This window comes from Crocodylus porosus, unplaced genomic scaffold (genome assembly GCF_001723895.1).
Source record: "Crocodylus porosus isolate Cpor-Errol unplaced genomic scaffold, CroPor_comp1, whole genome shotgun sequence".
Classification (NCBI taxonomy): Eukaryota; Metazoa; Chordata; order Crocodylia; family Crocodylidae; genus Crocodylus; species Crocodylus porosus.
In genome coordinates, this window is record NW_017728951.1 from 55,799,556 (window position 1) to 55,813,649 (window position 14,094).

Consider the following 14,094-nt stretch of genomic DNA (forward strand, 5'->3'; position numbering starts at 1 on the left):
TGAACACCTTCAAGAGTAAATTGGATGCTTATCTTGCTGGGATCCTATGACCCCAGCTGACTTCCTGCCCCTTGGGCAGGGGGCTGGACTTGATGATCTCCCGAGGTCCCTTCCAGCCCTGATGTCTATGAAATCTATGAAATTAATATTTTCATTAATGACTTGAAGATGAGACTGAATACACACTTAGGGAATTTGTGGATGACACCATTGGGTGAACTTGCAAACTCTCTGGATAGTAGGGTTGGGATTCAGAATGACTTTGATACGCTGAAGAATGATCTGAAATCAGTCTTTTATATCTTGCTGTCTGAAGTGTACAAGCCACTTCTAAGAGTACACTGGTGAAAAATCTTGGGAGTTGTCAAAAAACTAAATGGAAAGGTCCTGTATTGGAAAATGGTCTTGATCAATCACAAATTGGGAGCATTTCCTGTGTGAAGGTCTGATTGTGACAGGAAAATAGGTGTAAGAAGATCAAGAGATGAGAACTGAGCTTACATATTAAACTGTTGAATTCCCTAGATGGTAAAATGGACCCTTGGATCTCCTAATGGAAGTTTCCCCAGAAACGTGTAGCTTTTGGGTGAGGAGGAAGCCACCAGGAGTTAAAAATAAGAAAAAAGCAAACCGAAATTTGGAGAAAAGAAAAAAAAAGATGAAATGCAAAAAGGTACTGGGTGGTGGGGGAGAGACAGCATGCTATGGCATAAAGAGAGGGAATGTGGATGTAGATAAGAATGTAGATGTGGATGTAGATTGCTACAGTCTACCAATTTCTCACAAGGAGGGGAAGAACATTGTAGAAAAATGCAGACTGAGAAACACTTGTATAAGCTTTTTAAAGTTGGTATTAAAAACAAGATACCAGAGTAGGCAGACTGTCCCAGGAAAGAATGGAGGGAAGGACCCTGAACTAAAAAGGACAGTCCCAGGGAACAGAATAAACATGAAGAAGAGGGAACAAACATAAAACTTAAAACAAAAAAAAAATTTACCCATGGCATAAGCCATGGCACAGCCGGAATGGGGAGAGAAGCCCGCGTGGCTCGTTAGCTGCATCCTTATCCAGCTGCAGCCAGCCAATGACATCAGCAATCGCTGGCCGGTGGGAATAAAAATGACTGCTGGTGGAGCAATGGAGGAAGAGAGAGTGGACCCAAGGAGGGCATGGCCATGGGACCCACTCTGGGAATCCCTCAGGGAGGAAGGAGCACCAGACGAGGAGCCAGAGAAGGCTCCTGATGCTGATCCTGGCAGCAACGGCAGAGAATGGCTCGACAGTGTGGGAGATGGGCCAGAAGCAGCCCCTGCAATCAGCAAAGGCAGCAGCACCAAAGGAAGTAGAGAAGGGGACGTGAAGACCCACATTATAGCAGGTGGGAGTATTGGAACCAGTTGGGAGGAGGAGGAATTTTCCCCTTTGGGAGAGTCCCAGCAAAAGCAGCAGGAAGGGCTGCGAAGAAGCAGGGCACCTATCCTAAATACAGAAGGTAGCCAGCCATATGCAGAGGAACCACGAGGCTTCTGGATCAGGATGCTCCAGAAGGGAGAGAAGTGAGAGCACTGGGCCCTGGGAAGAAGCAGGAAAAGGGGGGAAGACGACCCAAGCAGGAGGTCATGAGTACACAGCCCTGAGTAGGGGTCATCCCCTAGCCAGATCGTAGGGAATTAAGGCACCCAGTACCCTGATGTAAGGGACCAAAAGAGGGGGCTACCCAGATTCCCAGCGATAGGGTAAAAGTGTTGTTTTGCGTTTTTCTTTTGCGCTTTTCTTTTGTGTTTCCCTGTGTGAAGGGGTTGTGAGACAGGAGTAGCCGATACGAATAGAATAATTGGTGCAGGGCCCATAGGACATCACATTGGGATTCAGTCCCTAGAGAGGTCGTCCACTCTAGGGCGAGAATAGGTTTCACAACTGAACACAAATGACCCAGGCTGGGGTAAGCGAATTGGCCTCAAGAGCTGATACCTAGGATGGGAAGGGACTCAAGAGGCCCCACAGCTGTATGAGAAGGGGAATGTGGCCAAAAAGACTGAGTGACCCATCAAGGTGGCATAAGGTTGGGATGTAGGAGCCCTGCAAGTGACCGTTGGGCAGACTGCGTGCCACAGGAGGACCCTGGGTAGTCAGCCCTCCCCTGGGAAACATTCAAAGTCGTGGCAAGCAAAATAGGGGAAGACTACCCGAGGACTGACCATCTACGTGGCAATTTATGGGAGTCCATAGGGCATACACCATCCGTTGCTTGAACCAAGGCTGCACATGACAGGGTGGTCAAGATCTGGCAGTCACACAGGCCATTGGTCATATTTTCCACACAACCTAAAGAACACTAGTACAGAACAGAATTATACATTGAGAGTGCTATACCTTTCTCACAGTAGGGCTCCCCATCCTCCATATGGAACAGGCTGTTCCCGAATGGCTTCTTACAGGCAGCACAGACAAAGCAAGTTGTATGCCAAGTTTGCCTGAGGGCATGCATCACTTCCTGTAAAACACAGACAGTGGCTCACACATACTGAAACCACCTACTGGAAAACATACATTTTGAAATCAGCTAATTCTTTCCCTCAAGATATAAGACAAGCAGGTCTTGTACCTTTTGAAAAGAGGAAATACAAATCTCAGTAGCAATGTTTAATCATCTGGGAAAAATCTGCCTCCATTTGGAGCACAGGAAACCTCCTAATAAGATTTATTGTCAAAACAAAACCACCAAACATCTAACAAACAGCAGCTCAGTTCAGCCAATTAAAAGAATCAGCACAGCAGATGGTTCTCTCACTGGGACAGTTGGCATGGAGGCAGTTCTCATTCCTGTCCCCCTTCCCCTTGCTTTGACATTGCTCAGAAGCTCTTAAGTACAAAGTAGAGTGATTTGCTAATCTTTATCAGTAGAAGCAACTTCTTATATACAAATACTGCAACTCTAAAAATTCTAGAAACCAGTTTTGCAAAATTATATAGCTTTTCTTTTAACATAGAAGAAAAACACAAGACCAAAAAAAGCATACTGGTGTGGAAGCATTTCATTTGTGCTGAAAACTAGGATTTTCAGAGAAGCCTGTCTCAGACACCAGACTCTCACTGACATTCTTCTGCAGGCTCCTTTAAAAAATCCTGGTATTAATTTTTAAACCTCTGGACAGGTGGACTCTCTTAAATTGACAAGTGAAAATGAATTTGCTGGTTTAAGCAAGAGGTGTAGTGGACATGTCTTTAACAACCCTCCCCCCCAAAATGTTAACCTAATTCTGCACAACTGTCGGTCTTCAGTGACAGAAGGTTAGCAATAGACTGGTTGTTTTACTACAGTCCAGGTACTGACAGCTTGGATGCTTTATCCAGGAACGACTCATGCCCCTGATGGCTGGGGGGGGCACGGTGGAGGCAGAAGTATGGTGGCAGTAAGGTGTTGGTGGTGGGGTGGTGAGCACTGTCCAAGGGTCGGCAACCACCTGCAGCCACCAGCGGCAGCATCGGCGGCAACCAGGAGGGATCACAGACCTCCTGCAGATGCCACCAGCGGTGATGGCGGTGGGGCCACAAGCGGCAACTGCCCTCAGGCACTGCTGACAGTGGCAAGCAGTGACCACCCACAGGTGTGCCAACAGTGTTGGCGGCGCCTTTTTGTAGGAGGTGCACTGCCACACCAGGGGGTGCATTTGCACCCACATGCACCCCCTACTCATCGCCCCTGGCTTTATCTAAACCAACAAAGGTCACCTGTATCTCTTGAGCAAGCACTCATACAGACCCTTCTTGCATAACATTCTTCTCTCAGACAGAACCTGTAATATTCATCCTGATTTTTATGCAGTTTCTAGTCCCTACTAAAACTTCCTTTCTGTGCAAGGAACTTTTCTCTACCAGGTTCTCCTGAGCTCTGAAATACGACAAACTGCTAATTTTTTATTCTTACTTGTGCCCATGACAATACAGTATATTAGGGCTGTGAGAAACAGCACTGTTTTGTTTCAACTTCCATTTCACCATTTCAAAGGGACAGTGTCTTATTTTGCTGTTTTGAAGCACTGTTGTTTTGTTTCATTGAAACTGTTTTGCTGTTTTGATGCTGTTTCAACACATTTCGATGTTTTGTCCATAGGCTATAACAGGGAATCACAAAAATGCCTATAACTTTGTCATTTCTTGCCTGATTCAGATGAAAGTTGAAGGGATGGTAGCCCCCCCCCCGAGGGCATGAAGCCTGACACATTTCAAGGAGAGAGGTTCAGGGGTATTTGTGAAACTGCACCTCAAACTGTTCAAAGCAAAACTAATATCACTTGCTGGCAGCGGCAGCCTGCTGTTATCCTGCATGCAGATCTGACGGCCCATTCCCTCCAGGAGGAGTCTGGCACAGCCCAGCAGCCCTCCCAGGGGATGCGGCTCCCTGGATCTGCCCTCATTTAGTTTCAAATCTTTTTCAAAGCCTTTCGTTTCATTTCAATTTCACTGTTTCAAGCTCAAAACGAGTTGAAATAGCTTTAAAACAAACACTCCTCAAAATTTCGCACAGCCCTACAGTACATCCCTGAGGGCTAGTTTAGGTATTCAAAGGGCCAGAGACACAGCTAATGTAAATTAACCTAGCTTTATCAACTTCATGGATTTTAATTGGCTGGTGATGTTGCCCAAAGCAGTTACAAACTAGCCTGTTGGTGGAGTAACTTTTTAAGATGTTTTATCTCCTTTTTTATCCTGCTCCTGATTCATTCTGAGGTTCTTGTTTCTTACATATTTTTAACCTTTGTTGACTGAGGCACAAGGGAATGAAGTTAATTGAAAGCTTTCATTCCATTGCTTCAACTGACAGATTACACAGTCCGTCATTTATATTTGTCCTTTCTCTCATTACAGAAACACCAGTAATACTCCTTAACTTCTGTTACTGTTTGCAAAACAATTCTGTCTGACAAATAGGCTTGGATGAACCTCACAGGCTAAAAAGCAAGAAACAGATTGACAATCTTATTAATGCAAACAGAAGCAGCTGGTAACTTTGATAGTCTACTAATGAAAATCCATAAAAGAGAACTGACTTGTGCTGGCATTAACTGGAGAAGTATTGAAGTGACCTTGCCTTAAAATTACTCCTAGATCTCTAGAAACAGGACTTCACTGGGGCTAAAACCTGAATATTTGATGCTGAGTATCTGATGACCCAAGTATATGCTGCTCTTCCTAACTGGTAATAAAGCACTGTCTTCCAGGGCCTAGAGATGTCAGGGGTAGAGGCCAACTGGTTAAAGCCATCACTTTCTTCCTCATGTGCCAGTTTTGGAGAACTGGTCACATCTTGGGCATCCATGCCTGAAACAACTTTTCTTACCCACTGCTAAGATTGTAATAATCTTCTGCTACTCTAGTAACATTATCTGCTATATAAGGATAGATTGCCAATCATTCTCATACGCAGGCATGAACAATATTACAAGTATGTAAAATATAAAAAAGTGGGCTTTATTTTTTCCTTTCTTGTTTTCACAGTTCCATTAATTTTAGTTACTGTCCCTTACATTAATTTCTGGAACAAGTGAGGTGCATAGAGAGATGGATGGGCCTGCTCCATAGAACTTTGACTTATTACAACATTTGATGAAGAACCGTGTGAAGGAGATTGCACACTTTCATGTGTGCACATTTTTGACTACCATTAGCAAGAGCTGTAGAAGCAACATACTATCTTATGATGATATCAAAGAAAGGGTGTGAAAGAGTAGAAAAAAATTAGAATGCACTTAGATTTTAAAATCTTTATAAATAGATAAATGTAGTCTGTTAAATCCAAGATTTCAGCCATCTTCCTAATCCCAGAAGTTTCTTATTTTAGGAGAATTATCAGACTAGGAAACTATTATTAAAACAAGCTGGAAAAAAAATCAATACTGAATTAGATGTCTATAATCAAAATAATTCTATTTCTAATTTCAGTGGAGTGAGGATTTAGAGTAGAAGTTGTGCTGTTCTTCAGACTTACCCCCATGATCTTGGTATGGCATCTGGCACAGGTTGGTGCAAAGAACTGCTCATAACAACGCTCACAATAGACACTGTTCTGCTCCTCCACAAAGCACACATCTGCCAATGAAGTCTTGCAGTAAGCACAGTTGAACTCTTCTGGGTGCCAGGAACGACCCATGGCTACCAGGAAAGGACCCCTGTGAAATATTATTACTTTATTTGTATCACAAAAGCATCTAATGATTCTGATGCTGCACCACAACATACTAATATCTAAGATGAATGATACTATCGAGGGTGCTTTTTAAAATAAGGTCCTGCAACCTGCAAGGGGTCTCTTCCTCAACAATTCTGAAGAAAAAACGTTGACAATTACCTATAATATTTCATAGTTAAAAAAAGAAGAGTTCAAAATTACTGCTGGAAAGACTTGCACTTTCTTTATCCAATGATGGTCTTTGTTGATTTTGCTGGGTGGTGACCAGGTGACCTCCCAGCAACAGGTGACCAGAAGAAGCTGTAAACTGCTTGAATAGAGAAGGGCACTTAAAATAATTCTTAAAAAATATCACCAAAATTTAGAGGCATCATAAATATAAAACAACAGGGTGAGTTCAAACAGGAAGCTCTCATGCTAACTTTTGTAATATGGAGTACAAAGCTGACATTTGAGAGCATGACCAAACTTGCTAACAGTTAATATGCACATCAATAGCTTATAGCAGCTTAAAAAAAATTCTGCTTTCTTGTACATTTTAAATGACAGCTGCATTCCCTATGTCCTTATATATAAAATCAGATCATCAGAATGGTGAACTAATTAAGCTGAAGACAAATTAATTTTTTGAGGTGATTTACTCTTCATTATACAATTAGATATAGTAATTAGAATACTGTTTTATTACTGAAGTTTGCCTATATGGGAGAACAGAAGAGTGACAATCAGCAATTCTCCAGTGCCAAACTAGTTCCGTCTAATGGAGAAGACTGTCATTAAGCCTGGATTACTTGAAGTCAGGCAGCATTCAATGGGGTAACAATAGGGATCAGTCTAGCACAAGGAACTGAAGGATGGGAAGGGAGAAAAATGCAGTGAATCACTGTTAGAGTGCAGGCATTATCTTTCTCCAGATACAAAAACAGCAATTACATTTGGCTGCTACTTCAAAATGATGTCTCATTCTCCTCCCTCCCCCCAAATCCTTCCTCCCCAACTTCCTAAGCTCTACACAGTGTCCTTCTAATTTAGTTCCTGATGTACCTGGGTGATCAGAAACGTGGTGAAAGAAAAAAAGAAAGAAAAGATTATGTTAGAAAAGATACCATAGCATCCTTGAAATAAACGATTACCATGAGCAACTTCGCTGTCACAGAAAGTGTGATAGAAATACACAATAGCAAAAATCATCTCTGGAAATGCTAAATTACTTAAGTTGACAGCAATCATCCCTTATGGGTTATTTAACTATATCTCAAGTTCTGCGCTTGTATAATAAAGGACATAATCAGCTGCTCTGTGATACTTTTCCTCCTATCTACCCTACCCCACCCCACCACACCCCAGCCCACAACCAGAGGCTCATAAACTTACCGAATGATGCTGTTACAGTGTCCACAGAGAGGCGTTCGGCTGCTGGCTGGGAAACGCTCAGCCCTTTGAATAGTTCCCCGGGCTACAGCAGGAGCCTGGGAAGAGGCTGAAATTGAAGTCGGGTAGGCTGAAGTCGAGGCAGGAGATGGTGCTGGAGCACCCCGTGGCAGGATATGTTTGGTGACACTGGTGGTGGTTTTCCCAGGTGCAAATTTCTGGGAAAAGGAGTCATCTGTAACCCAGGGAGGACGGCTTGCTGGCTCTGCTTGGCCTGGCATGTAAGAATGTGCTGGTGCTGGGGTCGGCGCCAGGGCTGATGCTGGGGCGGGGGCTGTTTTAAACATCCAAAGAAAACCATGGGCTAGTTTAAAAATTTTTTTTTTAGAATACAAACATGCACAAAAATAATCTTCATGCCACAAACAAACAGAAGCTGAACATGACTCTTAATTATAGCCTCTCCCATTATCACAGATCAGTGTTGGAGTGAATCCCAGGATATCAGCATGCAATCCCTAGTTCCATATCCAAATAGATTGTAGAAGCAATTATTTTTGTGTTTTCATGGAGTTTATAAAGATGACTTAAAAGAACCACGCTGTGTTAAATTTTATTTAGCAGGAGACCATATATATAAATTGCTGAGATTACCAAGAACTAGCATTTCACCTGTATTAATCTAGGTTAAAAATACAATGGCAAACTAGATTCAAAAGGCTAGATCAAGTCATTAGCTCTGAAGCAAAACTTGCAGTGATTTTAACAGAAAGCTCTGTTTAAGTACTAGTATCAGACTTTGCCCTGGATCTGCCATAGACTTTGGGCATAACTTTGAAAAAGTCAATCATTTTGTGCCTCAGCTCCCATTTGTTAACAGAGACATAACTTCCTTTCTCCTACCCTTTATCTATATTTTTTATTTAGATTGGTTTTTGCTCCATGTTTGTATAGTGCCTAGCACAAAAGGATCCTGATCATGAATGAAGTCTTATACTACCAAAAATAACCAGAATCTAGAGTCTGTACTCATGGAAAAGTTCCTCCATTATCTCCTTTCCTTTAAAAACTGCAGAGCCAGTGCTCAGTAAGACTGAATATTTAACCTAAGAAACTGCTACATATGCCAGTCATGACGTAGTACAAACAGTCTTTATTTATTTATTTTTGCAAATGAAAAAAGGAGGCAAAAATCTGTTGATCTATATAGTGAAAAAGAGAACAGGATAATCAGGAAGGGGGTTGCATCCATCCATTCATGTGCTCTTTATTCTTGTCCATCACAGGGCTGCCCTGCTAGTAATGACTAATTGTAGGACAGCCTTCCTTCTCAGTAAAATAAGTGTCTTATTTCGACAAGATTCAGGAAAATATATAAAGGAGACAGGGAGGGAAAGGCAAGGGAGGTATTCATTGAGCCACTGAGGATCAGCTATGAGCCCTTCTTTTCAGGGAACTTTCTCTACTGACAAAGCTCAAAAATAAGGATTTGGGGTGATGACACAACTCTGGAGCCACAGAGAGTTGAGACAGAGAGAGACCCTCCTGATTTTGCCTAGACTGCTAGAGAACCTTAACAGACCAGGGATGCAGGGCTGAGAAATGGGGGGTAAATACAGTTAGTAGGACACTGGCAAGGGGTAAGGAGGAAAAGAGTAGTCTGGGTTGAACAAAACACCCATAAAAGTGCCAGAGGCTCCTGGTGCTCTGTTTGTGCTAGGGTCGCATATTGGTGAGATCTTTCTTTTTGTAAATTTTCCTACCAAAGAAATTGTGCAACAGGGGGTGCCCTGCAGAACTCAGTGCATAGACAGATACTTGGGTGCTACATACACAGTCCTTCTTTATGAAAAGAATATTAAGGCCTTACAAATATTTATTCTCATACATTTAACCATATTCCTCTGTGTTTATCTAGAGATTATACACTACTATATCAAAGAATTTCCCTCACATAGAACCATATTGCTTCCCTCACAGTTAGAACCTTTTGAGCTATAGTACAGAACCCAACTTCAGCTAAGAGGATAAGCAAGTCTCTGTAAATTGACCTTCAGTATGTGGGTCAGCCACTACAGAGAAAAATTACCAGTGGGCTTTAGAAATATTTGCTGACAGTAGAGGAATGCTGAGACTCAGGAATCCTGAATTCTATTCCAGAATATTTTGCTCCGGTTTCCCCTAAGCCTGATCCCTTCTGTTCTGGTCCTTTCTGCGCATCCTTGTTCAGTCTCAGCTCGCCTCCCCACTTTTTACAACCCCTCACAACTCCTACAATCCATGGAGCATCCTCCTTCCCTATCTCAAGATGTATGACGTTTAAGTGTCTTCCTGACTTCAGAATGTAGGTATCTGGAGTCCCATTTCTATGCGTCATATTTTGGGCCACAATGTCCACCAGCTGGTGTTGGAAGGGAACAGTAGGTTCAAGGTATTGAGAACAATGAAGATGATTCCCAAAATAGTGGAGGGCAAGTGAAAAGGTATCATAATTAAGCCAGGAAGAAGTTTGGGACTATAAAGGTGCTTGTACACGTGATTCCATTAACATGTACACATGATGAAAATGTCACTGTGTGGCTTAATGGCATCACCCTGTACAAGAGTTCTGGGAGTTTTAAATGACTTTGCATCATTGCAAATTAACTACATCCAGATGTAGTTCAGTTTGTAATTATGCTTTGCAGCTGTCAGCTCACCCCCCCAGGTTACAGGAGAAGCAGGCAGGTTTACCACAGAAGAAAAGGATTGGGCCCCTCACTATTTCTGCTTTCAGCAGGTGTCTGCTAAAGGCAGAAGTGGCGAAGGGCCAGACCCCCCCTTTTTTCTTCTAGCACAGCATGCCCACCTCTCCCACAGACAGGGGGTGAGGTGCCAGCGGGCTGAGTGGCCCCTGAGCTGGAGGGGGCCCTGCTCCTTCCCTCTGTTGTTGTGGCACTCCCCAGGGCCACCTGGGTGGGCAGCTAGCAGGCTGGGTGCTGCCCAGCTCAGAGGCAGCACCCAGCTTGACCCAACTTTTTCCCAACCCCAAGCTGGCTGGGGCAGCACCCAGCCCACTGGCAACCCACCCAGACAGCCTCAGGGGGCACCACTGCCATGAAGGGAAGGACCAGGGCCCCCCACAGCTCAGGGATTGCTCGACCCACCAGTACCTCACCCCCCAACCGTGGGCAGACTCCAACAAAAAGGGGATCAGGTCCCTCACCATAATGTGATGTAAAAATAGAAATGGTGGGCTTCAATTAAAAACCCACTGTTTCAACTTAGGGGGTGTAGAATGCAACTTTGGGGATTAAACCCCTGTCACGTGTACAAGCACCCTAAGGTTGCAAACAGACTTTGCTTTTGTGCCTCCATAAGCATTTTGATGGCAGCACAAAACATGAGTGAACAGAAGTATATTCCCCTTAGTCTGTCATATATATACCCAAAACTGTGACTCTGATGATCTGTAATAATAGTGGTTCCTGCCTTTTTACAGAAAATGTGTTTGCTAGAGGTGCTAGAGTACAGGCATTCCTGTGATTGCAGGACCTCTAAAGACAATATGGCCAGGGAGAATATTAGATGCTGTTTAATACTCCTCCCACAGTCCACAGCCTGCTACATGAGAAGTACATTACAAACATACTGATAATTGGGTATTTGAGCTGCACGTATATGAATCTGCTGAGCTCACCCAAATGATTTCTGTAGGGGTGCACCAATAGAGATTTTTTGGGCTGTTACTGATAGCTGATTTTTAAGGAGCCATATTGGTCACCACCAATCCAACATGTAGCCAGGCAGCTGGAGACTAGTTTTGGGCTTATAAGTGTGGTGTGTGGGAAGGGGTAGAGGGAGGGCAGATTGAGGCCCCCACAGTGAGGGAGAGAGTGGGGTGGGGTGGGGTGGGGCCATGAGTGGCTTGTCTGCAGGGCGGCTCCCACCCTGTATACTCCTGTTCCCTCCTGGGGTATGTGTGCCCCTGGATCTTCATTCAGGGTGAAGGCAGGCTGCTGCTGGGGGCTGGGCCAGGCAGTAGTAGTGCTGGGAGGGGGCTACAGGAGGGGCTGCAGCCACCCCAAAATTGGCCATAACCCCTCTGTAGCCCTCTCCCAGTGCCATTGCCACCCACTCTGAGTGCAGCCTGACCCAACACCCTTACTGGTAAGAGTCCAGCACAGCCCTAGCCCCAGACTGTAGTGGCACCCTGTCCCATGTGCAGACCAGGGGCACATGTCCCCCATGCCTCCTGGAGTACATGCACCGGCAGGAGCTGTCCCCTGCCTCCCCCCCCATCCTCCCGTACAAGCCACTTGCAGCTCCGTCCTGCACCCTGGCTGAGCAGAACCTGTCCGAGCCCCACTCCCTCCCTCACCGCAGGGGCCTCCATCTTCCACTTCCATGCCCCTTCCCTCCCCCCACCCCTTCCCCCACACCAGACTTACCAGCCCAACACTGGTCTCCAATCTGCCAGGCTGCACTCCTGGACCCATGCATGCTGTGGCTATGCACATGCACAGGGCATTTATTGGCCACATTATCAGCCACATGAGGCACAAAAAGCTGACTGTCGATTTTCCCTATATTGGTGCCAATCCGATATGGGACCGATGTACCGGTGCACCTCTAGATTTCTGTTATTCTACTTTTTGCTGAGCTCAATGGCTAATGTATTTTCTCTAGAAGGCATTAACATTTTCATTGCTTCATAATCCCACTTTAGCTCCAGGTTTCTTTTTTTCACCCTGGTAAACAGTGTTTAAACATCTCACAAAAGAGTTTATATCCAGTTTCTCTAAACCCTGGGGCTGTTTCTATTTCTGTATTATGATATTAAGCCAGTGAAAATTAGAAGGCAATATTTCATCTCTAATTGATGAATTCAAGAAGCTCTCACATATGGGGCTCTGTAATTAAATTAAATGATATCTATCTACTTGGTTTTGTGGATTTTATTCTTTTCCAAGAGCTATCACTTGTTCATGAAAAATATGACACATCAGTGTATCCTGCAGACGCTATTAATATGTTACCATCCAAACTCACTGAAAATATGAAGGCACATACACTGTTTTTGTCCTCATTCTCTTAACATGCATTAGAACTGACATATTGCAGCAGCTGTCATCCAAACAGAATCAGACAACATATTCTCTCCATGGACTTCCAGTCTGCTTCTGGGTCTGCCGGGGAGCGCACTGGGGGCCCCCCACTGTGCCACCTGGCTCAGTGATTGGACCCCGGGTGCCCCACCCCAGACCCAGGAGGCACCAGTCACTGAGCCAGGGGTGTGGAGGGATCCCCCAGCATGCTCCCCAGTGGACCCAGAAGTAGACCAGAAGTGCTTCTGGTCCACTTCCAGCTCCAAGCGCGCTGGGGAGCCCCCCAAGCTTCTGTGGAACACTCCGTCTGCCCCAGCATCGCAGTGTTCATGTGCCACCTGCTGTCTAGAGGTACGTAGAAAAAACATTTAAAAGCTGTGTCTATGTCTGACTCTCCGAATCGATTTGGAACCCTCTGAGACAGATTAGGAAAGATTCAGAGAGATTAAAGGATCCTCCGACTTGATTTGGATTTGGAGATTCAGCCACCGAATCGGGCCAAATCTCCGCTGAATTGAATCAGGGACCGAAGCTTTGCACAGCCCTAATGAATATAACTTCACTTTGGGTGCTGAATATATTTACAACAGTGTGATCACTTTTCACATCAGTGTATAAAAAGATCAGAAACACAATGTATGGCCCTTACTGGTGTAACTTACTTGGATTTGGTGTACAGTTGCCCTGGGAAATCCCAGGGGTAAAAATATACCACTGCAGGTATCATATCTCTGCAGTCTATCCCAGGATAACTATTTGTTAAAGGCTAACAGGCTATTATCTGCTCCCCTACTACTCCAGCTACTTCTGGAACTGTCCAAATGCCAGTGTGCACACATTTGTGTGCACAATCAATGTAAATTACACTAGTGTAAATGGGCACCTATACATGTGATGGACTTTTGCTCCATGTACCTTAGCATGTATCAGAGCAGATTAATCAAGTCTGCTGTGAGCCTGATGGAGCGTGCTAATTAGCATGCTCCAACAGCCTCCGTGTCACATTTATTCAGCACCCCTGTGTTTCAAAATGGTGATGGGGCACTTTATTTGTTGAATGAGCTTTAGTTAAAGTGCCCCACAACCATTCCAAAGCGCAGGATGCTGAATACACATGACACTGTGGGTACTTTAATTAGAACAGCCATCAGAGAGCTGCTTTAATTAAAGCACCCTCCCTCCACTGCAGAGCACATGCATAGATGCCCAATGTGTCCAGCTACTCAGAACTTTACATATCCTGCATTGGTCCAATGCATTGGTCTAGATACCCCTTTTGCATGTTATGAATTTAAAATACCCATGGATAGAAACAAACAAAAACAATTTACCATCCCTAAAGTTTCATAGTTTCTAGGGTTGGAAGGGACCTGAGCAGATCATCTAGTCCGACCCCCTGCCATGGCAGGAAAGAATACTGGGGTCAAACGACCCCAGCAAGATGT

The 14,094-nt window shown here is 44.4% G+C and overlaps 1 protein-coding gene across 13 annotated transcripts in view; it reads right to left on the reverse strand.

Moving 5' to 3' along the window:
- LDB3 (LIM domain binding 3) overlaps window positions 1–14,094 on the reverse strand; it is a 185,491-nt gene that overhangs the window by 6,509 nt on the left and 164,888 nt on the right. For all 13 annotated transcript variants that reach the window (XM_019555865.1, XM_019555864.1, XM_019555861.1 and 10 more), the window contains 3 exons: window positions 7,566–7,896; window positions 5,991–6,171; window positions 2,375–2,495 (listed from right to left, as the gene is read on the reverse strand). In XM_019555865.1, coding sequence (XP_019411410.1) covers window positions 2,375–2,495; window positions 5,991–6,171; window positions 7,566–7,896 — 633 coding nt within the window. The remainder of the gene's footprint in view (window positions 1–2,374; window positions 2,496–5,990; window positions 6,172–7,565; window positions 7,897–14,094) is intronic.